General features: G+C 43.6%; 1 protein-coding gene across 1 annotated transcript in view; it reads right to left on the bottom strand.

Moving 5' to 3' along the window:
- ADAMTS3 (ADAM metallopeptidase with thrombospondin type 1 motif 3) overlaps positions 1-24,463 on the bottom strand; it is a 194,825-nt gene that overhangs the window by 108,876 nt on the left and 61,486 nt on the right. The window contains 1 exon segment of the mRNA XM_048847260.2: positions 16,152-16,308. Coding sequence (XP_048703217.2) covers positions 16,152-16,308 — 157 coding nt within the window.

Genomic DNA, 24,463 nt, shown 5'->3' with positions numbered 1-24,463 from the left:
AAGCTGGTCCAATCACTTGGCACTCTACCTAATAAATAAAAATCTGCTTATAATGGATTTACCCTGGGGACATTTCAAATGACTAAGGTAAATGCCAGTACTGAGGAAGCCTATTTAATAAATTCTTACCTTTTCACAGACCTGCTAGTTTTCAGTTGCTTCTGTAAGAGTCCTGTCTCATGCATTTAAAATTAACTCAAACATTCAGAAGCAATATGAACTACTCTAGATTCCAAAACACCCCCCCCCCAACCTAGTTCAAGAAAAAAAGCATGGAAATTTTCTTTAGGGTTGAAACACTAGGTTTGTAAAGCATTGGCCCCTGAATTTGAATTTTTTTTGGGGGGGTGGGGGGTGTCAAGCTTTGAAAGTGAAACCAAAACATGCAATAACCTTGGTATAGGATGAGCTTGAATGATAAACTAGATGATTTAGGACTAACTGACACCAAAAGCGACAGTCCTGTGTTTGCAGTGGAGAGCTACACCGCCCCAGGGGGAGCACGGGAGATGTTGTGCACCAGAGAGGCACTCCCAGAGCTTCCGAGTTACACCCAGAGGAAAAATTTCCTACACCTCCTTGAAGAGTGCAGCATAATTCCTTCAACAGCCAGTCAGCTCTGCTGGCTGACACAAAAGGGAGGACAGAGCCAGGACTACAACTATGCCCCCATCATCCTCTTGTTCAGCCAGTTGGTCCCAAGGGGGCAACTGAGTAGCATCCCTGATCATAGAGGTTGTGATTTTTGTTTCCCCTGACAAAGGTCACTCCTTATGCCTTCCTCTCCCATTGTGAGCTTTACCCGTGATCTAGGTAAAAAATATGCATCTTACACTGCTAAAGGCACACTGGTATGCATCTTACATTGCTTAATCAACATACAATTGCCTGACCTCCAGCTCCTTTGCACCTCTCTCCCTCCGGGTTCTGGGGGAGGTGGCTGTGACAAGAAAGCCTAGGTTGCCTCCTCTTCAAGGGAAAAGTGAAGGAGTAAAGGATTTAGCAAAGATTTTCAAAAGCAGCTAAAAGAAAAGGAGGACTTGTGGCACCTTAGAGACTAACAAATTTATCTGAGCATAAGCTTTTGTGAGCTACAGCTCACTTCATCTAAGGTGCCACAAGTCCTCCTTTTCTTTTTGCGGATACAGACTAACACGGCTGCTACTCTGAAACCTGTCAAAAGCAGCTAGTGATTTTAGTTGCCCATTGGAACACCTTAGAGAGGCCTGATTTTCAGAACATGCACGCTCAGCTTTTTCTGAAAGCAAGATCCCTTCAAAGAGTCTGAAGGTGGGCCCCCAAAAATGGAGGTGTCAAGGTTCCTCCCCCACTCTGAACTCTAGGGTACAGATGTGGGGACCTGCATGAAAAACCTCCTAAGCTTATCTTTACCAGCTTAGGTCAAAACTTCCCCAAGGTACAAAATATTACACCCGTTGTCCTTGGACTGGCCACTACCACCACCAAACTAATACTGGTTACTGGGGAAGAGCTGTTTGGACACGTCCTTCCCCCCAAAATACTTCCCAAAACCTTGCACCCCACTTCCTGGACAAGGTTTGATAAAAAGCCTCACCAATTTGCATAGGTGACCACAGACCCAAACCCTTGGATCTGAGAACAATGAAAAAGCATTCAGTTTTTTACAAGAAGACTTAATAAAAAATAGAAGTAAATAGAAATAAAGAAATCCCCCCTGTAAAATCAGGATGGTAGATATCTTACAGGGTAATTAGATTCAAAAACATAGAGAACCCCTCTAGGCAAAACCTTAAGTTACAAAAAAGATACATAGACAGAAATAGTTATTCTATTCAGCACAATTCTTTTCTCAGCCATTTAAAGAAATCATAATCTAACACATACCTAGCTAGATTACTTACTAAAAGTTCTAAGACTCCATTCCTGTTCTGTCCCTGGCAAAAGCAGCATACAGACAGACACAGACCCTTTGTTTCTCTCCCTCCTCCCAGCTTTTGAAAGTATCTTGTCTCCTCATTGGTCATTTTGGTCAGGTGCCAGTGAGGTTACCTTTAGCTTCTTAACCCTTTACAGGTGAGAGGAGCTTTCCCCTGGCCAGGAGGGATTTCAAAGGGGTTTACCCTTCCCTTTATATTTATGACACGCCCCCCAAATCTCAGCTAGGGTGAAACACTGGCTGGGATTTCTTCCTGGAGCTCTAGGAAAAACAGAGTTAATAAGACACATGCATCTCTAAATATACTACCAAGTACATAAAGACTAACAATATTTTCCACATCTCAAGGACGATTTTAACCAGTTGATTCTGGGAAACTTTCACGGGAGAGTGCATCAGCCACTTTGTTAGAAGCTCCTGAGATGTGTTGGATGCGGAAATCAAAATCTTGGAGAGCTAAACTCCACCGAAGAAGTTTTTTGTTAGTTTCCTTGACGGTGTGAAGCCACTTCAGTGCAGCATGGTCGGTTTGCAGGTGGAAACGCCGTCCCCAAACATATGGGCGTAGCTTTTCCAGAGCATAGACAATGGCGTAACATTCTTTTTCAGTGACTGACCAGTTGCTTTCCCTCTCAGACAGTTTTTTGCTGAGAAACACTACAGGGTGGAATTCTTGATCAGGTCCTTTCTGCATTAAAACTGCTCCCACACCACGCTCAGATGCATCTGTGGTTACTAGGAACGGTTTGTCAAAGTCTGGGGCCCTTAGTACAGGGTCAGACATGAGTGTCGCTTTAAGCTTGTTAAAGGCCTTCTGACACTTTCCGGTCCACTGAACAGCATTTGGCTGTTTCTTTTTGGTTAGGTCTGTCAGTGGGGCAGCGATTTGGCTGTAGTGCGGTACAAATCGTCTGTAATAACCAGCCAAGCCTAAGAAGGATTGAACCTGTTTCTTTGACTTTGGGACAGGCCACTTTTGGATAGCATCCACTTTGGCCTGTAGGGGGCTGATAGTTCCTTGACCCACCTGGTGTCCAAGGTAAGTCACTCTGTTTAGGCCTATTTGACACTTCTTAGCCTTAACAGTTAGTCCTGCCTCCCTTATGCGCTCAAGGACTTTTTGTAGATGTTCCAGGTGGTCTGCCCAGGAATCCGAAAATATGGCCACATCGTCAAGGTAGGCGACTGCATATTCTCCTAATCCCGCTAGGAGACCATCTACAAGTCTTTGGAAAGTGGCGGGTGCATTTCGCAGCCCGAAAGGGAGTACATTAAATTCATACAGCCCGAGATGTGTGATGAAGGCTGACCTTTCCTTGGCAGATTCATCTAGCGGTACCTGCCAGTACCCCTTGGTTAAGTCCAAGGTAGAGATGAACTGGGCCCGTCCCAGTTTCTCTAATAGTTCATCTGTGCGTGGCATTGGATAGTTGTCTGGGCGAGTTACAGCATTTAGCTTACGGTAGTCCACGCAAAAACGTATTTCCCCATCTGGTTTGGGAACTAGAACCACTGGAGATGCCCATGCACTTTCAGAGGGGGGGATTACACACATCTGTAACATATCCTGGATCTCCCGTTCTATAGCAGTTTTAGCTTGAGGAGACACCCGGTAAGGTTGGACCCTAATTGGGTGAGCATTACCTGTGTCAATGGAGTGGTATGCCCGTTCAGTCAGTCCTGGGGTGGCTGAGAACGTTGGCGCGTAGCTAGTGCACAGCTCCTGGATCTGCTGTCGCTGCATACGCCCAAGGGTCATGGAGAGGTTCACCTCTTCCACACCACCAGCACATTTCCCTTCATAGTAGACACCTTTGGGCCACTCAGCGTCGTCTCCTCCCTGGGCTGTAAACTGACAAACCTTTAATTCTCTGGAATAAAAGGGCTTTAGAGAATTAATATGGTACACCTTAGGCTTTCGGTTGGAGGTGGGGAATGCTATGAGATAATTAACAGCTCCCAGGCGCTCCTGGACCATGAATGGCCCTTCCCACGATGCTTCCATTTTATGGGCCTGGAGCGCCTTTAAGACCATGACCTGGTCTCCTACTTTGGAGGAACGCTCTCTGGCATGTTTATCATACCAGGCTTTTTGCTCTTTTTGAGCATCCTGTAAGTTTTCTCTAGCAAGGGCTAAAGAGGTTCGGAGGGTGTTTTGTAGGTTGGTTACAAAGTCCAGAATGTTAGTTCCTGGAGACGGTGTAAATCCCTCCCATTGCTGCTTCACCAACTGCAATGGCCCCTTAACCTCACGGCCATATACAAGTTCAAATGGGGAAAACCCTAAACTGGGATGTGGTACAGCTCTGTAGGCAAAGAGCAACTGCTGCAACACTAGGTCCCAATCATTGGAGTGCTCATTTACAAATTTACGTATCATGGCCCCCAAAGTTCCATTAAACTTCTCCACCATGCCATTTGTTTGATGGTGGTAAGGAGTGGCAACCAAGTGATTTACCCCATGAGCTTCCCAAAGGTTTTTCATAGTTCCTGCCAGGAAATTAGTCCCTGCATCTGTGAGGATGTCGGAGGGCCAACCTACCCTGGCAAAAATGTCTGCTAGTGCCTGGCACACACTTTTAGCCCTGGTGTTGCTTAGAGCTACTGCTTCTGGCCATCGGGTGGCAAAATCCATGAAAGTCAGTATGTACTGCTTTCCTCTGGGTGTCTTTTTCGGAAAAGGACCCAGAATATCCACAGCTACTCGCTGAAATGGAACTTCAATGATGGGGAGTGGCTGGAGAGGGGTCTTGACCTGGTCTTGGGGTTTTCCCACTCTTTGGCACACCTCACAAGACTGGACATAGGTAGAAACATCCTTGCCCATTCCCTCCCAGTGGAATGACCCCCCCAAACGGTCTTTGGTCCTGTTCACCCCAGCATGGCCACTAGGGTGATCGTGGGCTAAGCTCAAGAGCTTGGCCCGGTATTTAGTTGGAACTACCAACTGTCTCTGAGGATGCCAGTCTTCCTGGTGTCCACCAGAAAGAGTTTCCTTGTATAAAAGTCCTCTTTCTATAACAAACCTGGATCGATTAGAAGAGCTGAGAGGCGGTGGGTTGCTCCGTGCCGCCGTCCAAGCTCTCTGGAGGCTTTCATCTGCTTCCTGTTCGGTCTGGAACTGTTCCCTTGATGCTGGAGACATCAGTTCCTCATGGGATTGTGGACCTAGGCTTGGTCCCTCTGGAAGCGATATAGGGGATGGAGCTGTTTCTGTTGACTGTGAACCGCTCTCCGCTGGTGCACTATGTTGGGATTCAGGCTCCGGCTGAGCCTCTTGTGTAGGGTTATCGGCTGCTGCCAGTTCAGGTTCGGTGGGGCCCTCTGGTGTTGAGGTTGCAAGTACTGGATTCAGTGCTGACACGGGGTCTGGTGTTGGTTGTTCGGCTGGTTCCGGTTCTAGGACTGGTTCCGTCTGGGTCTCTGGGACTGGATCCACTACTGCTGTTGCAGACATTGGCCTGGGGTCCAGGTCCATCACCTCTGACCGGGTCCTGATAGAAGTTTCCGGAACAGAGCTAGGCCTCACGGCTTGTTTAGCCTGGCTGCGGGTGACCGTTCCCACCCTCTTGGCCTGTTTCACATGATTGGCCAAGTCTTCCCCCAACAGCATGGGGATGGGATAATCATCATAGACTGCAAAAGTCCACATTCCTGACCAGCCCTTGTACTGGACAGGCAACTTGGCTGTAGGCAAATTGAAAGAGTTGGACTTGAAGGGTTGAATCGTCACTTGGATCTCTGGGTTGATTAAATTGGGGTCCACTAAGGAAGCATGGATAGCTGACACTTGTGCTCCGGTGTCCCTCCACGCGGTGACCTTCTTCCCGCCCACACTCACAGTTTCCCTCCGCTCCAAGGGTATCTGGGAGGTATCTGGGCCTGTGGACCTCTGGTGTGATTCCGGTGCAATGAACTGTATTCTGTTGGGGTTCTTGGGGCAGTTGGCCTTTACATGCCCCAGCTCGTTACATTTAAAACATCGTCCAGCTGACGGGTCACTGGGGCGAGGAGGGTTGCTGGAGAACGGGGTGGTGGGACGATAAGGGGTCTGGAGGGTTCTTTGGGAGGTAGGTGGGGCTTTGGGCGGCCCCCGGTAATAGGGTGTGGTCTGGGGTGGTCCCTTCTGGTCTCCACTCCAACTGCGACCAGTTTTCTTCTTCTCTGCCACCTCCACCCATCTGGCTCCAATCTCTCCTGCCTCGATTACAGTTTTGGGCTTCCCATCTAGGATGTATCTTTCTATTTCCTCAGGAACACCCTCTAAGAATTGTTCCATTTGCATTAGGAAGGGCAAATTTACTGGAGATTCAACACTTGCTCCTGATATCCAGGCATCCCAATGTTTCACAATGTGGTAGGCATGTCGGGTAAATGACATGTCTGGTTTCCACCTTAGGGCTCTGAACCTCCGACGAGACTGCTCGGGTGTTATCCCCATTCTGACTCTCGCCTTGGATTTAAACAGTTCATACTTGTTCATGTGTTCTTTAGGCATTTCAGCTGCCACCTCAGCTAAGGGTCCACTGAGCTGCGGCCTCAGCTCTACCATGTATTGGTCAGTAGAGATGTTGTACCCAAGGCAGGCCCTTTCGAAGTTTTCTAAGAAGGCCTCAGTATCATCACCTGCCTTGTAGGTGGGGAACTTTCTGGGATGGGAAGTGGTACCTGGAGAAGGATTGCTAGGGTTTGTTGGTATATTCTGCTGGGCCTTTATCCTCTCCACCTCCTCCACATGCTTCCTCTCTTTTTCCTTCTCCTCCTCCACATGCTTCCTCTCTTTTTCCCTCTCCTCCTCCACATGCTTCCTTGCCTCCATTTCCCTCTTGTGGGCAGCCTCCTGTACCTCCTTCTCCAGCCGCATGAGTTCTATCTGTCTTTCATGTTCCCTTTGTTTTTCCTCAGCCTGAAATTTGGCTAATTCCAGCTGTAGTCGAGCTGAGGATTTGGTCATTCTAACCTCTCTGTTTTTAACTAACTTTACACCCGAGGTTTAGAAATAAACAAACAAAACGTGGCTGTAAAATTTTGCTGTGCTGGAATAGAATACCTATTCTCTGATAGTGACTGTCAGCCTACAGAAAAAGACAATTCCCTTGTCTCTGCTCTGGGCCCAAATTAAAGCAAAAAACCTCCAACTACTTGGAAACCTGCTTACCCAGCCCAAAGAAAAAGCAAATGGGTAGGTTTCAGAGGAACAGCCGTGTTAGTCTGTATTCGCAAAAAGAAAAGGAGTACTTGTGGCACCTTAGAGACTAACCAATTTATTTGAGCATGAGCTTTACACACCCCCTATTTACTTTTAGGAAGAAAAGAAAAAAAAACCTCTGGGTTGGAAGACTGTGAATTTCCCTGCAGGAGTTAAGTACCCTGCCTCCAGGCAAAGAAAACCTGCAATTCACAAGATAATCCCCTTTTGTCTCTGCTTGGCCACAGTTTCAGCTTTCAGTTTCAAAGCTTTCTGGACTTCCTTTCCAAAGGAAAAAAAAATTTCCTTTTTAAAATCTGTATTTCTAGTTCAAAAAAATCTCAACTGGATCTCAAAATGATTTCAGGTTAATCCCACCGCTGCCACCATGTCAAGGTTCCTCCCCCACTCTGAACTCTAGGGTACAGATGTGGGGACCTGCATGAAAAACCTCCTAAGCTTATCTTTACCAGCTTAGGTCAAAACTTCCCCAAGGTACAAAATATTACACCCGTTGTCCTTGGACTGGCCACTACCACCACCAAACTAATACTGGTTACTGGGGAAGAGCTGTTTGGACACGTCCTTCCCCCCAAAATACTTCCCAAAACCTTGCACCCCACTTCCTGGACAAGGTTTGGTAAAAAGCCTCACCAATTTGCCTAGGTGACTACAGACCCAGACCCTTGGATCTTAAGAACAATGAACAATCCTCCCAACACTTGCACCCCCCCTTTCCTGGGAAATGTTGGATAAAAAGCCTCACCAATTTGCATAGGTGACCACAGACCCAAACCCTTGGATCTGAGAACAATGAAAAAGCATTCAGTTTTTTACAAGAAGACTTTTAATAAAAAATAGAAGTAAATAGAAATAAAGAAATCCCCCCTGTAAAATCAGGATGGTAGATATCTTACAGGGTAATTAGATTCAAAAACATAGAGAACCCCTCTAGGCAAAACCTTAAGTTACAAAAAAGATACATAGACAGAAATAGTTATTCTATTCAGCACAATTCTTTTCTCAGCCATTTAAAGAAATCATAATCTAACACATGCCTAGCTAGATTACTTACTAAAAGTTCTAAGACTCCATTCCTGTTCTGTCCCTGGCAAAAGCAGCATATAGACAGACACAGACCCTTTGTTTCTCTCCCTCCTCCCAGCTTTTGAAAGTATCTTGTCTCCTCATTGGTCATTTTGGTCAGGTGCCAGCGAGGTTACCTTTAGCTTCTTAACCCTTTACAGGTGAGAGGAGCTTTCCCCTGGCCAGGAGGGATTTCAAAGGGGTTTACCCTTCCCTTTATATTTATGACAGGAGGCATCAAAATAACTGGTCACTGTTAAAGTCTTGGCCTTTGTTTATTCTCCTTTTCTCCCATTTTGACTCGAGAGAAGACTGGCTGGACAGAGGGAGCACAGTCCATTCTACCAGTTGCCAATTCTCTTCCCTGCTCTAGCACAGGGATGCAGGAGAGGCACACCTGAGAATTTAAACAGGTTTGTAACTCTAAAGCATTCAGCAAATGCAGTATCTTGGGTGTTCGATAGAATTCAAAAGAAAGGGATTTACATGCAATGATCAAAATACTGTTATGTACAGCATATCATGGCACCGCTCCCCAAAGAGGCTATTCAGCGTAAATAGGAACCAGCACAGGGTATTGCTTCAATGCTTAACATTTGTGAGCACTCTTGCACCAGTAATCTATTAGCATTACACATCATCAGTTCTCCTGTAGAAACACTTTTTGGATCGAAGGTTCCTACCTTTCTAAGAAATCTGATGACTGCATCTGAAACCCAGTGCACCTGTAGGGACTGTACAAAAGAACAGACACACAGATATATCATGTATTTATGCCTACTAGGATGAGAACACTATATAGTGACACTTGCTAATATCATATACTCACAATCTCCTTGTGAACTTTGATTTATATAGCAGGCTATGCATTAAGCACCTTACCACTTGCCTTGTATTTACTTCATTATCAGAATAAAAACTAAAAATGTAAAATTCTATATAATATAAATACAATGCTGTTTGCACTGTATCAGGTCTGGCAATTTATTTTAAGACATTTATGCTTGAATCCTGTCCCCCTTCTCCCGAAATCAGTGGGCATTTTGCTACGGACTTTAGTAGGGTCAGTGTTTTACCTTCGGTCTCTTGATAGGTGCTAGGGATACACTATTCTAAATGGTAAACTTAAAGCTATTATCATGACAGCTGTTTTATGTTTAATCACCGGCACCTTAGTTAATCTTTCACCCATCAGCTGGATATTCTCTAACACCAGGGTCGGGGGGTGGTTGTTTCCACAGGACTTTGAAAAAATTTAAAAAAAAATTTATTCTGTTTTTTTTAAAAGCAGATTTGATATTATTTTCTTAGATTCTCTTAATCTAAAGGGTTTTAATTTTCATTACTTTTCCAAAATGGACAAATGTTCACATTTTGGAATACAGATTTTGGGGGGTGGAGGTAAGAGGTCTGAGGAGGTTTTAAAATGATAAGTTTTCAGTTGAAAATATCCTTCCATGTGAGCAAAGATGGCCATGCAAAATCCAAACCAGAAAATACCCCCATCAACGGACAGTCTTCATTTTTTGCCAATAGTTTCCATAGAAAACTATCAAAAGTTATTTAAAAAATTTAAAAAGTCTTTAAAATTAGAAAAATTTTGACCAGCCCTCCCAGTATCTTTTTTTTTTAAGCTGTAGCATTGCATATTTTACTACAAACATGTTTATTGCACGCTTGCTTAGTAGCTTTTATTTTGAACTTTTTGTATGGTTAGGGAAGTTGTATCATCTTTAGACCAAAAAAAAAAAAAAAAAAGTGTGGTAATTCGTCCCACAAAACCAACCGGTGGGAATGCATGTATGTTAAAGGTTGAATTCTGCCTTCGTATGGGTAGATCTGAGAAGCTTTTAAGGAAGTCAGTGGGAAATGTGCATGCAGATCTTTGGGTAGAATTTGGCCATTACAGTTTAACTCCACGCTACAGTCTCTTAGGCCCATTTCAAAGTTGGGGGCCTAAAGTGAGACCATCGCTGAAATAGAGAGCAGCCTGGTTTCACAATGAACATACTGAGCGCCAGCAGTTCCAAGTGCAGGAAAAATCAGGCTACTTTTACATCAGTGCCTAAGCTTAAGCATTCAACTTTGAAAATGTGTTCATAACCTCAAACTTAGCAAGTTAGCCACCAATAATGTACCTTCCAGTTCTCTCTGATGAGCCATAAGAAACAATGTCAACGCAACTCCCAAATGCTGCGAAGTACCCCTGTAAAATCAGATGTCCAGCAGGATTAACAGTGCTTTTCATATGGCTGCACTTGGCAGCTTTTATGACAAGAGCATCTTCATCTTATGTATCAAACAGAGTGCGGTTCCTCACAGGGAACACACTGGTGTATCTTGCTTTATTATATACGAGAGTGAATTTTACACAACATTCTCCCCAGTTTTTATAATAATTTGACTAACAACAACAGTGACCTAAATAAATTTCAGAGTAGCAGCCATGTTAGTCTGTATCTGCAAAAAGAAAAGGAGTACTTGTGGCACCTTAGAGAAAGCTCACGAAAGCTTATGCTCAAATAAATTTGTTAGTCTCTAAGGTGCCACAAGTACTCCTTTTCTTTTTGCTAAATAAATTTATAATTCTTGCATTGTTTAAGCTACACTTATTTCAGAAATCTCAGGATCTTGTCTGCTTTGGATAAACATGTAGATATGTTCCTAATTAGTTAATAGACTGTACTCCTGAGTTCTTTGATCAGAGTGAATCTTTGATCAAAGAATCTAAGGTTGAGGGAAAATTTCTATGCCTCTGTTTGTAATATATTGCTAAATTTCCACTTTACTTTACATAATGTCCTTAATGCAAGTGATTCTTAAACTCTCAAATGTATGCTAAAAGTTTTGTATTGTGAAATGAGTTATCTGAATACACTTTCTGCTAACAATGGTATATTCACAATACACTTAGGACAGAGTGTCTGGTATGTTAACCCACCACATGGTTCATTTGATATATAGTCAACTCCTAGGCAGGATGGAACAAATTCAGACCCACTGTCAGGAGTGCACCTCCACTGGCTTCAACAGAGTTGCAGCAAGCTGAATTTAACTTTAAGAAAGCCTGCTGGCAGGTATGAGCAGGATTAAAGAAAAAAACAGCTCCAACAGATATCAGGAAAATGATAATAAAACTTTATATTTTTCTATGTGTACACTCAGCCAAGGTAAAACCTAACAAGAGAAGTAAAGAATTAGAGAGGATAAGACTATAGTAGAATTATTCTTTATTTCATTAAGGGATCTTCTAATTGAAAAGGAATGAAAACCAAATCACGCACAGCATACACCAAAGGACTAAGAGACAGAAGTTAGCCAAACTCCAGCAGACTTTTTCACAAATTTACAAGAGGGATCCCAGTGAGAGGAAAGTTGCTTACATCACAATACTGTGAACAAGTGGGCCATGAGACACATCTGGAAATGACAGGCCGCTTGAAGTTCAGTTGCGGGGGAAAAGTCTTTCTAAATATTTTGAGAGATCTACTCTGAGGAAAGACCAGGAAAGTCAAGTCGATTAAAACAATCAACATGTCTACAGCAGTCTCACAATCTTGCATGCATGAGATACTGTTTCAAGATATTACTGCAAGGCTCAGTAAGTGGGTTGATATTTTCTTCTTATGCTTTGACTGTTGAAGAGTAGAAGGCCAAGTTTACACTGAAAATGAACAAAATTGTAGGGCAGGAAAGGAAGCAAACCTTACCAAGTATAAACTGCCTAACAGAGGTAATTAAGGGTAGTTATAAATACAACGTCAAGCTAAGAGGATGCTGTTAAAGGGACACTGTCAAGATTGACAGACTTGCAATTAGACTTACTGGCATGTAGGCAAGTCTGTACCTCAGACAGTCCTTTTGGTGCTGTCTACCAACCCATAAAAAAGAAACTGACTGGCAGAACCAAGGTAACAGCATGACACATCCGTATACAGGCAAAAATAATCCCCACACTCCATGTTGGCTCATCTTGAAGACTAGTTGAGATTTGACGCATGCAGGCTGCAGTTTGGAGGGGATGGTAGTGTTTTCACAATCAAGGGAACTTTATTTTAATAATTGGGATAGGGAATTATATTTCCTGGATCCATTATATTTAAAGAAATGCTTATTACGGGCTGCTACGATAAAAGTGTCCTTTTACAAATAACATATGTAGGAAATATAAAACTCCTCCAATATACCACAATGAATGACTGTATGCTCTCTTGAAAAAAATCGCTGCTCGATCATATTCTGGCAGCACTGAAGAGCTTGCTACTAAAAATGGTTGCAAATGTTCATTAAAAATATTTTGGGTCCCCCCAAATTAAAAATTTGAAATTCAAAAAATGTTGACAAGCTCTAGTTGAAACAGTACAGTATGATACTAAGTGGCAAATAGAGTTGAAGCATTTTAGTGTTATTAAATAATGGATTTAAAATTATGGTACTAAAGGGGGAAATATTTTGCAGATGACATCATAAGAAACAAAAAAATAAGGTACAAAAAGGTATACATCCTAAAAAAAAAAAAAGTCAAAACATGTATTAGAAAGTGACACAGAGCACAACAAGATCTTCTAAATTGAAAGGTTTTGCACCATCCAAGAGGTGATAAAGACAATGTATACAGTACACCAAGAAGGAATCTCTGCCCGAGTGATCAGTATGTATAGATTCTGAGTACCACCATGAAAGAGGTTTTATTTGTTTTGGTTTTTTTGTTAGGAAAGGACCAAAATATGGGACCCAGAACCTCCATGGCACACTGATGTTGAGAATGTCATGATCCAGCAAGGCTCCATGGTCTTCTCATTTCCAGAGAGAGACCACCACACTGCACTCAGCTGTTTATCGCCAAGGTTAGATTCGGCTGGAACCTCTTCCATGCTGCCTTAGGCCTGGTCTACACTGAGGTGGGGGATTGATCTAAGTTATGCAACTTCAGCTACGTGAATAACATAGCTGAAGTCGACATACTTAGATCTACTTACCGCCGTGTCATCACAGCGGTAAGTCAACTGCTGACACTCCCCTGTCAACTCTGCCTGCACCTCTCGCTCCAGTGGAGTACCGGAGTCAACGGGAGAGCACTTGGCGGTCGATTTACCGCGTCTTCACTAGATGTGATAAATCGACCCCCACTGGATCGATCGCTCCGGAGGCAAGTGTAGACATGCCCTAAGTCTCCAGATCGTAAGTTTTCATTTTAAACAGAAAGGCAGTCTCAAGCTGTTATGGTGGGTGAGAGGCTCAAAAACAATGAGCTGAGTGTAATTGCTACAGCGATGTCTGCCTGTGTTTTCAGAACCTGAAACAATCGTTGAGAGGTGTGACCTGCTCCCTTCATCTCCCTGGGCACTATCTCAAGGTACCCAATGACAACCACTTTGGCTTTTAAAGTATTATCTGTTTCTTGGATCATAAAGACTTGTAAGAAAAGGAATGGGAACAATCATTTTATGAAGGGAGGATCATACTGTGAAGAACTGCAGACGCTATTGTAAGAGGTGGCAGGTTCTGGCAGCACAAGTCAGTGGGCTTGGGAGTACCACCACTTTCCCCCAGTTCCCAGTCAAGAAGGACTCAAACTCAAGGAGCCTAACAGAGCCTTGGCGCCCCCAAGGGGAACCAAGCGCAAGAAGCTCAGTGGAACATGCCAGCCTCACTGAGCGGAAGAGAAGCATGAGGAGCTCAGTACAGCCCACATGTGCATTCAGACCCTGCTGAGGAGAAGCGAAGTTCAATCAATGCAGATAGCACACATGGTCATGTTTTGAACATCTGTGCAATCCACTGTGTGTGCCATCTCATGTGGGCAGAGCTTATGTTGTGGGCGAAGCTTGGAAGAGCACTTTCTCTCCCCACCACGTCTGACCCCTAGATCCTACTTACACAATTGCCCAACATTTCCCCTCCACTTCCTATGGGAGTAGGTTTTCATTCCTCCCCAGCTGGGGACTGGGGCTGCTGAGAAGTTCTGAACATACCAAGTAGGAACTTCACTGGGGGGGAGAGAAAGGGATAGTGGTTTTCCCTGTCTGACTGACACCCAGCTAGAGGAATCTTAAGTTAGGTAACTCCATCACCACCATCTGGCAGTCAGAAAGGAGGCTGCAGTACCTCACCCCCTGTTGTCCCTCTCTGCCTCCAAATGAAGCAACCAATTTTCCTGTCTATTTAAAGCAGAGGAACCCCAGTCTCTATCCCCATTTCCCCTCCCCTGGCAGCAGCTGCATGGAGTGGAGTTTACCGCACTCCTAAGCTTGCAACAACCTGAGCTGGCACAGGACTTGCATGGATCAAGGCTAGCACCCTAAGAAGGCTGCTTGGAGACTGCAATGCTGAGCTTGTTTCCATAAGCTCACCAGACCAGATCCAGCTGCTCCGCAGCTTGCTCCTTTTATCATCAAGTATGCATTGGCTCTGACCCTCTTCAGATTCAGTCAGACTGGTTTGCAAATAGGTTACAATACAATAAGGTGCTGCTGAGCCCAATACTTCTGTGTAAATCAGCCTGTAATGCTTGCTAAGAGGTAAGGTGCTGTTCAACTTGGTAGAAACTAGCTGGGATTAGGTATAAAGCTGCTATCTTTTGGAGAGAAGCTGCCAACCCAAAATGGACAATTTAAATCTGTGATGACTTGCTGTGGAGTAATGTTTGTTTTCTGCCTACCAAAGATTTTACCTACCTTGGCGTTTCCATTTCCATAAACAGTACCTCTCAAGGCTTGATTAACTGCAACCACAGATTTATGCCTTATTATTGGGGCAGGAGTGCACAGACAATTGGCGGAGGGTGGAAAACTGAAAGATGGTGGGGAGAAAAGTTAGAGCACTGAAGAGGGAAAAAGTTTTTCTACACTTCAATAAGAAAACCTGTGGTGTCAAAACGAAAATAAGAATCTCTTGACGTTTTCAAGGGGGTCAGCTTGAGATCACCACGACCCTCCCATTCGGCCCATGAACATGTATTCCATTGCTTGACATTTCAACAACCAGTGGCTTAGAGCAGCGGGTCTCATCCTTTCCATACTGTACCACCACCCAACTTACAACAGGAAAATGTCTGGACCCTCCCACCTTCCTCTAAACATGAAGAGAAAGAGTAGGGTCACAACCCCTTGAAACCTGTTCTCAGGTTGAGAAGCCCTGGATTAGACAGTTCACGAATATCAAAAAGCTGTTTCTCTGATGCATTTGAAAAACAAAAGCCTTTTTTAAAATCTCTCACCCTGTGCTGCCCCTCAACGTGTCCAGCCTTATTTGAAGAAAAGTTGCTATTTGCTCCTCTATGTCTTGGGCCCTCAAGCATTTGTAAAAAGTTAAAGAGAAAAGAAAGTCTAACAGACAAGACTGCACAATAATTATTTTCAGATGGACCAACCACATTGGCTTGAAAACTGAGGGCAACTCTTGGCTATGTCAAAATGTATCCTATCAAACCAATTATTTTGAAATTGCGTTAATCACATTCAGTAGACAAGGGTTTAAAAAATCACAGCCATTTGTACAACATAGCTATTACTGGGAAAAGAAACAAAACCCCAGAAGTTTAAACAAAAGTTGTGTAAGCTGTGTGTGATATTAAATTCATGTGAGTGAGCATTTCTAGTAACATGAAATATCCCACAATATCTTCTCAAATTATGTAGAGCTCATTGTTGCTTCCACTGAAGTCAATAGGAATTCTGCCATTGACTTTAATGAGAGCAGGATCAGGCTTCTAAAGAGCTAAGTATTTTGCAACATTTAAAAAAAAAAAATTCATGGCCAAGTTCTGCTCTCAGATATGCACGAACACCTGTTGTTGTCATCAGGGCACACTGTGTATATGTAACCAAGGAAAGATTTCAGTGACACATTATTTTATTTTTCATCTATCTTAGTCAAAATTGCCTTTTTCAAAGGCTAATGGAAGAATCTACAGCTATCTGGAATAGATTTCTAAGCAACCATGGACATCTGCTGTACCTTCCGTATGGAAGTCTAGGAGCATGTCGCCGGGATCTTGTGTTACAGCTGATCTCCTGTAGACCACGTGAATTCTTCCTCTCTCTTCTTCCATTTGTTTGCCTCTTTCCAAAGGTTCAATGAAATATTCATCTTTATCAGTTCTTATCATTCCAGCCTGGTGAGGAGGGAGGAGAGGAAGAGCACAAAGTATGTCAAAAATCCATTTTCCTGACTCGATACATTGATAAGCTTCTACTGACATTTTAAAGATGTGTGAAAAGTACAACAGCCAGCAGCTGACCGTAACACAGGCAGATTACTTCACAGTAAAATAAAATCAGTTAGGTTTTTTTTTTAATTTGGGCTTTACACAGGACCCAGAATATTTCTAGCTACAGAACATTTTGACCTGTGCATAGACTAGCTCTCATAGGCATTAATGGGAGTCATACATATGTAAAACACACACACACACCCCCAACAAAATACATGCCTAAGGCACAAGTTTTATAGGAATTCTAGCATTTGTATGTAATGAGTAAAACTGATATTTTAATTAGCTATTAATACAGATATTTATGACTTGAGGAATGCAGTGCCGAGTGTCTTCCATTTGTCTGTGCTCAGCGTCCCACAGGAAGTGCTCAACACCTTACAGGACTGGGCCTTAATTTTACTGGACTACAGTCACCTGGGCACTCCCCCTAAACAACTGCATGCCATTCAACCCTCTAATTATTGATCCCTGTGGATTAACAGGTCATTCAAACCCCTCTCTCTGCACCTTTCTCTTGGGAGGGCTGTGAACTGGACTTTACAGATGTACAGGTTAACTCTACTTTCACTGACACTGGTATTAACTGGGACTAAACTCACTGGAATAAGTTACATCAGCATAAAACAGGCAGGTAGGAGTGAAAGGAGACTCAGGTTTATGATCATGTGGCAAAATGTCATCTTCCGATAACTTGAATGTAAATCACAGCAAGCAATGGAGAGAGAATTAAGCAGTGTAATCAAGGGGAAGACCGTCTTAAAAAAAATCCTCTTAGGGGGAAAAAAAAGAAAAAGCTTTCATACTTCCTTTAACTCAGAGCGCAGCAGCCTGCATTTTGTGTGGCAGAGTGACTGGCCATGTGCAGACTATTTGGCGATACCAGTGAAAAAAACAAAGGGATATTCTATTTTGAGCAATCTGCCACCTACTTTTAAAGGCATAATATGAACACCTATATACAAACATATGTACCAGGCAAGAAAGGGACTAGAAACAATCATTATGCAACCACTCTTTCTGTAATGTTGCTCAATATTCTCTCCCCTATGGTATGATTTAGTCACTTTGCATCCAAGTATCTGAGTTACACAGAGACATCCAAATGTGGGAATATTGGGCAGGCCGTGCACCCCTCCTTCCAAGTGCAGAGGGGGTTCTCTGCCCCTGGATCACAGTGCTTCCTTGGGGAGTGAGGGGTAGAGTGCAAGACAGCCACGTCAGCAGCACCATCTCCCCTCCCAACTGAACTCAGCCCAGGCCTCTCCATGTGGGCTGCATTTGCTGTGGGGGATAGGCTCCAGACTAGTCAGGGTTCAGGTGGCAGGATGAGAGAGTTAGGAAAAGAATACAGGGAATACAGCCCCAAGTACAATCTTTTTTGCACAGCTTGTCGAGCATCCCTCGGAGCTGCTGGGGCTGGTATGTGCGTGACAGGCAAACCCCTACCTGCATTTCTGAGAGCTCCCCTCTACAAGTAAAGCCCCAAACGCTAGGCTTGCACAGAAATGTACAGATAAGTACAGAAGCAAACAAGCAGCTGAGCAGAATCTCTTATATTATTTCCCAATCAGTCAACGTGGTGCAGCCTTCTTCATCAACTCCAGATATCAGATTAGGATGAAGCGCAACCCAGTATATAATGTGTAACATTGCTGTGATCCAACCATAAAGTCACAAAGCTATACATCGCCAAGTGTCACATCAGAGTGCAAGAGGAAAGGCATGGTGGCATTCCTAAAATGGTAGAAATAAGCGTTGTCTGAGGCTAACACCTGAGTACAGGTCCCCCCTAGAAAAAGAAATATAGTGTGACAAAGCCTTTCACCAGTAAGACATTTCAAACTCTCACGCTGACTAACATGCATTTATTTCAATGCATTATCCTTCTTCTCCTCTCTTTTCAGAAACCAAATAAATTCAGGGCAAAAGAGCTTTTCAATGCAACATTCTAGCAGACGATTTAAATGCATGTAAGCCATGAATTTCAAAGTTATGGCCCTGTCTGTAACCACACTGTACATATACTGTGTGGAATAAGAAGAGATTTAGTGCCAGACTTTCGAAAGTGCTCAACACCCACAACTGGGTCCAGATACTCAAAAGATCCTGGTGCATCGAATGGGAGCTGCTGGAAGCTGAACTCATAATCTGGGCTGAGCGCCTAACCCCTGGTCCAAGCTGGGCAAAAGGGCCAGAGCAGCATCAAGAGGCTACAAAAGCCCTAGGTCCCACCAGGGATCTGCTTACAAGGCCTGGTGTGAGAAGTGCGTCAGGGCTGGTACATGCATTGAAGATTCTGGATCCCAGGAAGCTTTAAGTTAGACAAGCCTCAGGGAGTTACATCAGGTGTCTCTTCAGCCGCTGGGGCGGCACAGGATCGGGAAGGCTCAAAGGCAGCCCCTCCACATCTGTCCCCATGCAGGTCTGCAAAATCACTGAGTTCCAACACACACCAAAGCTTTGCATTTCAATTCTGAATCATAACTACACTATGTGTTTTCTGTACAAAATAGAAAAAATTATTTCAACTCAGTCTCAATATGTCAGATGTAAATGAACTGTGAAGGTTTAAAATGAAAAAGTTACAAATTTGAGAAGTCATCAAAAAAATTCCCTCAAAGTGTCATGAACACTTTATCACCCACCACAGCTTTTTTCCTTAGAATTTGAAAAATGGGAGGTGTACTGAAAAGTAGCATTCTTATATCCATAAGAATGTATAGCATGCTGGATCTGCTACTTGGTTATCACTGCTATACCTTGACATCAGTGGGTTTGCCTTTAAACAGCAATAAGTACTGTCTAAGGTCACCAACCCTCCAGGATTGTCCTGGAGTCTCCAGGAATTAAAGATTAATCTTTAATTAAAGAGGTCATGTGATGAAACCTCCAGGAATACATCCAATCAAAACTGGCAACCCTTGTGTGCAGTAGTATCAGGATTGGACCCTACGTTATAAATTATTAGAGAGAAATGTCTAAAGGAAATGAAAGGGGATATCAATTACAATCATCAATAAAACTTACCTGAAATATCTATGATTTCCAATAGCATTCATACTGAGCAACAAAGTCATTGTGATTTTATTACTTCTTAAAGATAGCTTTAGTTTTCAAAATGCTTTACTGCATGAAGAATATTTACTTCAGTGCCTAAGGGTCAGGAGCCAAACCACAGATTTTGCCTACATCATTTTTTCAGGAGGGTTTTGAAACGGTTTGACTGAATTCACTTAAATCATAAAATCATCTGTTACCATCATTTATTCATTTTTATGGTTAACACCATTTCTTAAATATTATGGAATTTAAGTAACTATAAATACTACTGTTTCATTTTTCCTTTATTTTTATTATGAGTGGCAGTAATCATTGTGATTTTTAGGTTGGAGTAAGTCAAGTAACATCACACAGTTTTTTCCCTTTCATGTGGATAACCAGCATTATTAGATTGGGAATGAACAAGTCCCTTCACATGTTAATGGTTTATTTTCTTGCCATTTTTCTGGCCAAAAAGTGAGTTTGTGCCTACAGTTGCTATGTTACTGGTGTAAAACCTTATTCTGGCACACAGATTTTGTTTAAATAACCCACTTTTTACAAAGCTGTTTGCCTACAGTTTGAAAGTAGCTGTGTCCAAAGGCAGTGTGAAGTCCAGAAAGTAACTCTGGCTTCCCTTCCCAGCTTTAATATGTGCTTTCTTCTTTCCTGTGTTAAGTCTACAAAAAAGAAAGGAGCCCATAATTATATTATTCATAATGTGGGTGCCTTTTTGTACAAGGAATACCAGAATAAGTTGCAAGAATTAAGTGAAATTTCAACTTTTTTTTTTAATATGCACTGAATATAAACCATGTTTTTAAGACAGACCTATCACAAAAAACCCCAGCTCAGTTACTGTACCTAATAACACGCCTCTTCACTTAACCTTCTGCCACCCCAGTAACTCTGCTATTTAAAGGGGGTGGGGGGAATGTTCATTTAAAAAAAACAAAAACAAAAAAACTATTACTCTAAAGCGAAGAGTACCCAAAGCAAGCGTCCAATTTCATGTAAGCATGCAAAATTAATCTGAGTTGATATTATGAAATGCAAATTGAAACAGTATAAACACAGAAACAAAAATGGCATTGGTTCAGGATGACTTGCCATGCAAACATACCTGGCAAAGCAGAACAGCTGCTCAATTTAGAAAGCATATTCTACTCTGACTGCATCATCATCAGGCGCAAACTGCAGCACACACCAGATTTTCCATAAAAGATGCATAACAGTGTTCTTGCCTAGACATACATCTGGATTGCACACACATAGTTAATGCAGTGTCCTTGATTTAGAGTTAGTCATGCAATCAATGAGAATGTTACCTTTTTAACAACAACATTTCCTGGCATTTAATGGCATCCTATGGATGTGTTCCTGATCTAACAGTTAATATTGAATTACAAAGTCACAGAACAACTGGAATGGGTGGCAATAAACACAGAACCTGGTAAGACTTGTATGCATTCCTCGCTTTACAGGTTCAGTATCCTGTTTTTATAACTTGATACTGTGTCAGACTGTGATTGTGTCACAGTATTAGTAATGGGATACAGAGCCTTTCAGCCCTGAATCAGTTTCACATCCATCCTGGGTCAGTAGTATCCAAAAGCCATTACCATCTAATTACCTACGAGAAATGAGGTCAGAGGCTCAATCCAGTTTCACATCAAAAAACATCTTTGTAACCAGCACCCTCGCTGGCGACCTCGGCAGAGAGGCTAAGAACTGAATAGCCAGCCACTCGCCCGGGAAGGGTGATCATTCCAGAGAAGGTTTGAGGTACACTGATGGAGCCCATTGGAGAAGCTTATATACTGCTGCTACGCACTTATTCCGTGGATGAACAATGGGCTTCATTCTCCAGCATTTTCAAGTGTTTTAAATTCATTTTTTTAAAAGTGGAGGCAGACCCCTCCCATGCCAAAGCCCTTCAGCCACCTCGACACTAGAGAATTCTGGGACTGCAAGCCTCTGCCCTGCTTGTTGTAACACACCTGGTGCCCGCACACAAAAGGGCTTGTATCTGTGCCCAAGTGTTCTGCACCGTGCTAAGGCCCACCGATCCATTATAATGGTGTCACGGAGTCCCTGGGCGATGCTCTGGAACTGCTCCCCATGAAGCCAGTCAGGACTCTGGGGCAGTAGCCTTCCTGTGAGGACCCTGTCTTCAGGAAACAAAGCTCACACAGCTTCCACCTTCCTGAGTCTGACCTCGGAGCATTCAGCATCCTCTGCCCCTCCGTGCACTTCCCACAGCGAGTCCGCTCAGGCGGGGCTCCTGGGGAAGCCAGAGGGTCCTGCACCCCAACTTCGCAGTCAGATGTGACTCTCAGCCAGCCAGTAAAACAGAGGTTTATTAGATGACAGGAACATGGTCTAAAACCGAGCTTGTAGGTGCAGAGAACGGGACCCCTCAGCTGGGTCCATTTTGGGGGGCAGTGAGACAGACAACCACATCTGCCCTTCACTCCATGTCCCAGCCAGCCCCAAAACTGAAACTCCCTCCAGCCCCTCCTCCTCTGGGCTTTGTTCCTTTCCCCGGGCCAGGAGGTCACCTGATTCCTTTGTTCTCCAACCCTTTAGCTCTCACCTTACAGGGGGGAAGGGCCCAGGCCATCAGTTGCCAGGAAACAGGGTGTCGGCCATTCTCTGTGTCCAGACTCCTGCACACACATGCCCTCTAGGGCTCCGCAGTGATTATACACCCTTACCCCACCACCTAGATACTTAAGAACTGCCTAGGGGAAACTGAGGCACCCCCACACTATTCAGAGGAAACATTACAAACAGTCCCACTTCGTCACAAATGGTACTTTGGATCACTCGCAGCTTTGGGGACAAAAGCAGCCTGATTATCAATGGCAGCACGGCAAATGTCCCACCTCTGAAGTTCCCAACAGCTCTGATGGGGCTCCACAATAGAAGTCAGGCTCAATCAGACCTCTCTGTGGCAGAGCCTTTTCTGAGAGAAATTATAGTATTTTCCCTCCAGCTTCCAACAGTTCATCTGAACAATCTGTCTGCCTCATTCCCAGTCATGTTACTGCATTTGCCTTTTAGGGGATTTTACTCCAAGGCACTGCAGAAGCTGGGGCCGAAAAAGTCAAAGGCCTAAGGAAATGTCTGTCCCCTGCTTCCTCCCCAATACAGAGTCTCTTACTGCAGAACTCAGCCTTTTCTGCGGGCAGAACACAGTTTCACCCTCACGGCCCAGTCCAGGTGGGGTCACTCAAGCCAACCTTCCCTCAGGAAAGCAGGGAGCCAGGCAGGACTAGAGAGTCCAGCTCTGGGGTGGCAGAATCCAGGATTTACTGTTTTTATAATGGGAATTAAAAAATATTAATTCATTTACCAAATTCTCTCAGGGAAATTCTCTGTGTCTCTACAAATTTCAGGCTGTATTACAAGAAACAGGGATTGAGAGACATGGTATCAAAGAGTACATATCCTAATGTCATCTTGCTGCCTAGCCACTATGGAGGAACTTGGGAGGAGGTCATGGGATTGCTTCAAGCAAAGATGAGGTGCTGCTGCTGGGTTGGAGATGAGCAGATTATATGGAAACCAGGATTAAAAAGGGGGGTGCTTCAGTGTGGTCACCCAAGTTACCCCTCACAAAATCAGGGCAGTCGACGACCAATGGGTTATCTGGTCACCATATACAAAACCAAAATGCAGACCTGGGAAAACACATTAGGCTCTATTCTGTGGTAAGGTAACAAGCTAGTTATGGGGGGGGGGGGTCCCAAGCATACAAAGACCATTTGCACTAACACATCTGGTTGAGATTCCACTGTGGGGCAAAAGGCATAGAAGTTCAGTGCAAGGAGCAGTGCAAAGCCAAAGGGCACATGGCAAAGCCAAAAAAAAGCACGTTTTAGGCAACATGGGTGTACGCTTACACATTAGCCATCCATCCATCCCAGGAAAAAATTCAGATGGATACTGTAGAGTAGTGTCCTAAGCACTGATCACAACAAGCTCTGATGTGTGGTTTCTTTTTATATATTCTATGCTATCAAGCACCTACGTCTATCTTCTGCATTTCCCTATTGATTTACCTTTCTAGTCTGATCTTTCTGCCTCTATTGTAGCTTGAAACTGATTTTTTGCTTGTGCCTTTGGGACACTTGTTTGCTTTGCACCTGGCCCTGCACTGCCCTGAGTCTCACCATGTTGGTACAAATGGGAAGATATTGCATACAGAAAAGTGGGGCTGATCCATTTGTATACCTGTTACTCACATGTCATTCTCCACCTACCCCTTTAAGATATATCCCCCAAAGACTACCAGTATCCTACAACTTGTATGTGCATATAAACTGCATTATGGTACAGCCAAAGAATCAAAAATCCAAAAGATCCACTTTTGTCTATTAAGGAAAATTAAATTATTAAAATATTGGCAAAGTTCCCATGAGGAATTTCAACCTTCAAAACTGCAATGCAAAAGAGGAGGGCTAAGAGTTCTGTTATTCTGATGTACTGTACAGTTTACGGTCTGCACTAATTCCTGATCTTCTCCCCTCTTCATACGCCCTTTTCTAACTAAGGCAGGGGTTCTCAAACTGGGGGTCGGGACCCCCCAGGGGGTCACGAGGTTATTACATAGGGGGTCGTGAGCTGTCAGGCTCCACCTCAAACCCCGCTTTGCCTTCAACATTTATAATGGTGTTAAATATTGTATATAAAGAAGTGTTTTTAACGTATGGGGGGGGAGGTGCACTCAGAGGCTTGCTGTGTGAAAGGAGTCACCAGTACAAATGTCTGAGAACCCCTGAACTAAGGCATGCCATGATCAGCCAGCCTCACAGACAGAATGGATTCCCAACCATGCAAGCGGTAGTTACAGAACTCCGCAAAAAACAGACTCCCCTCCATGCCAGAACTGCTTGAAGTAGGACGTGGTCCCCATGTTTCCCTTTCCCTGATATGCTGGCTGATGAAAACAGGAGCTGATGGGATTTTAAGCAGCAACTGTCACTTGCATGGACTAGACAAATTACAT

Source organism: Caretta caretta, chromosome 4, assembly GCF_965140235.1.
Source record: "Caretta caretta isolate rCarCar2 chromosome 4, rCarCar1.hap1, whole genome shotgun sequence".
Lineage (NCBI taxonomy): Eukaryota > Metazoa > Chordata > Testudines > Cheloniidae > Caretta > Caretta caretta.
Note: the sequence above shows the minus strand (reverse complement) of the source record. Positions and strands in the feature narration are given on the sequence as shown.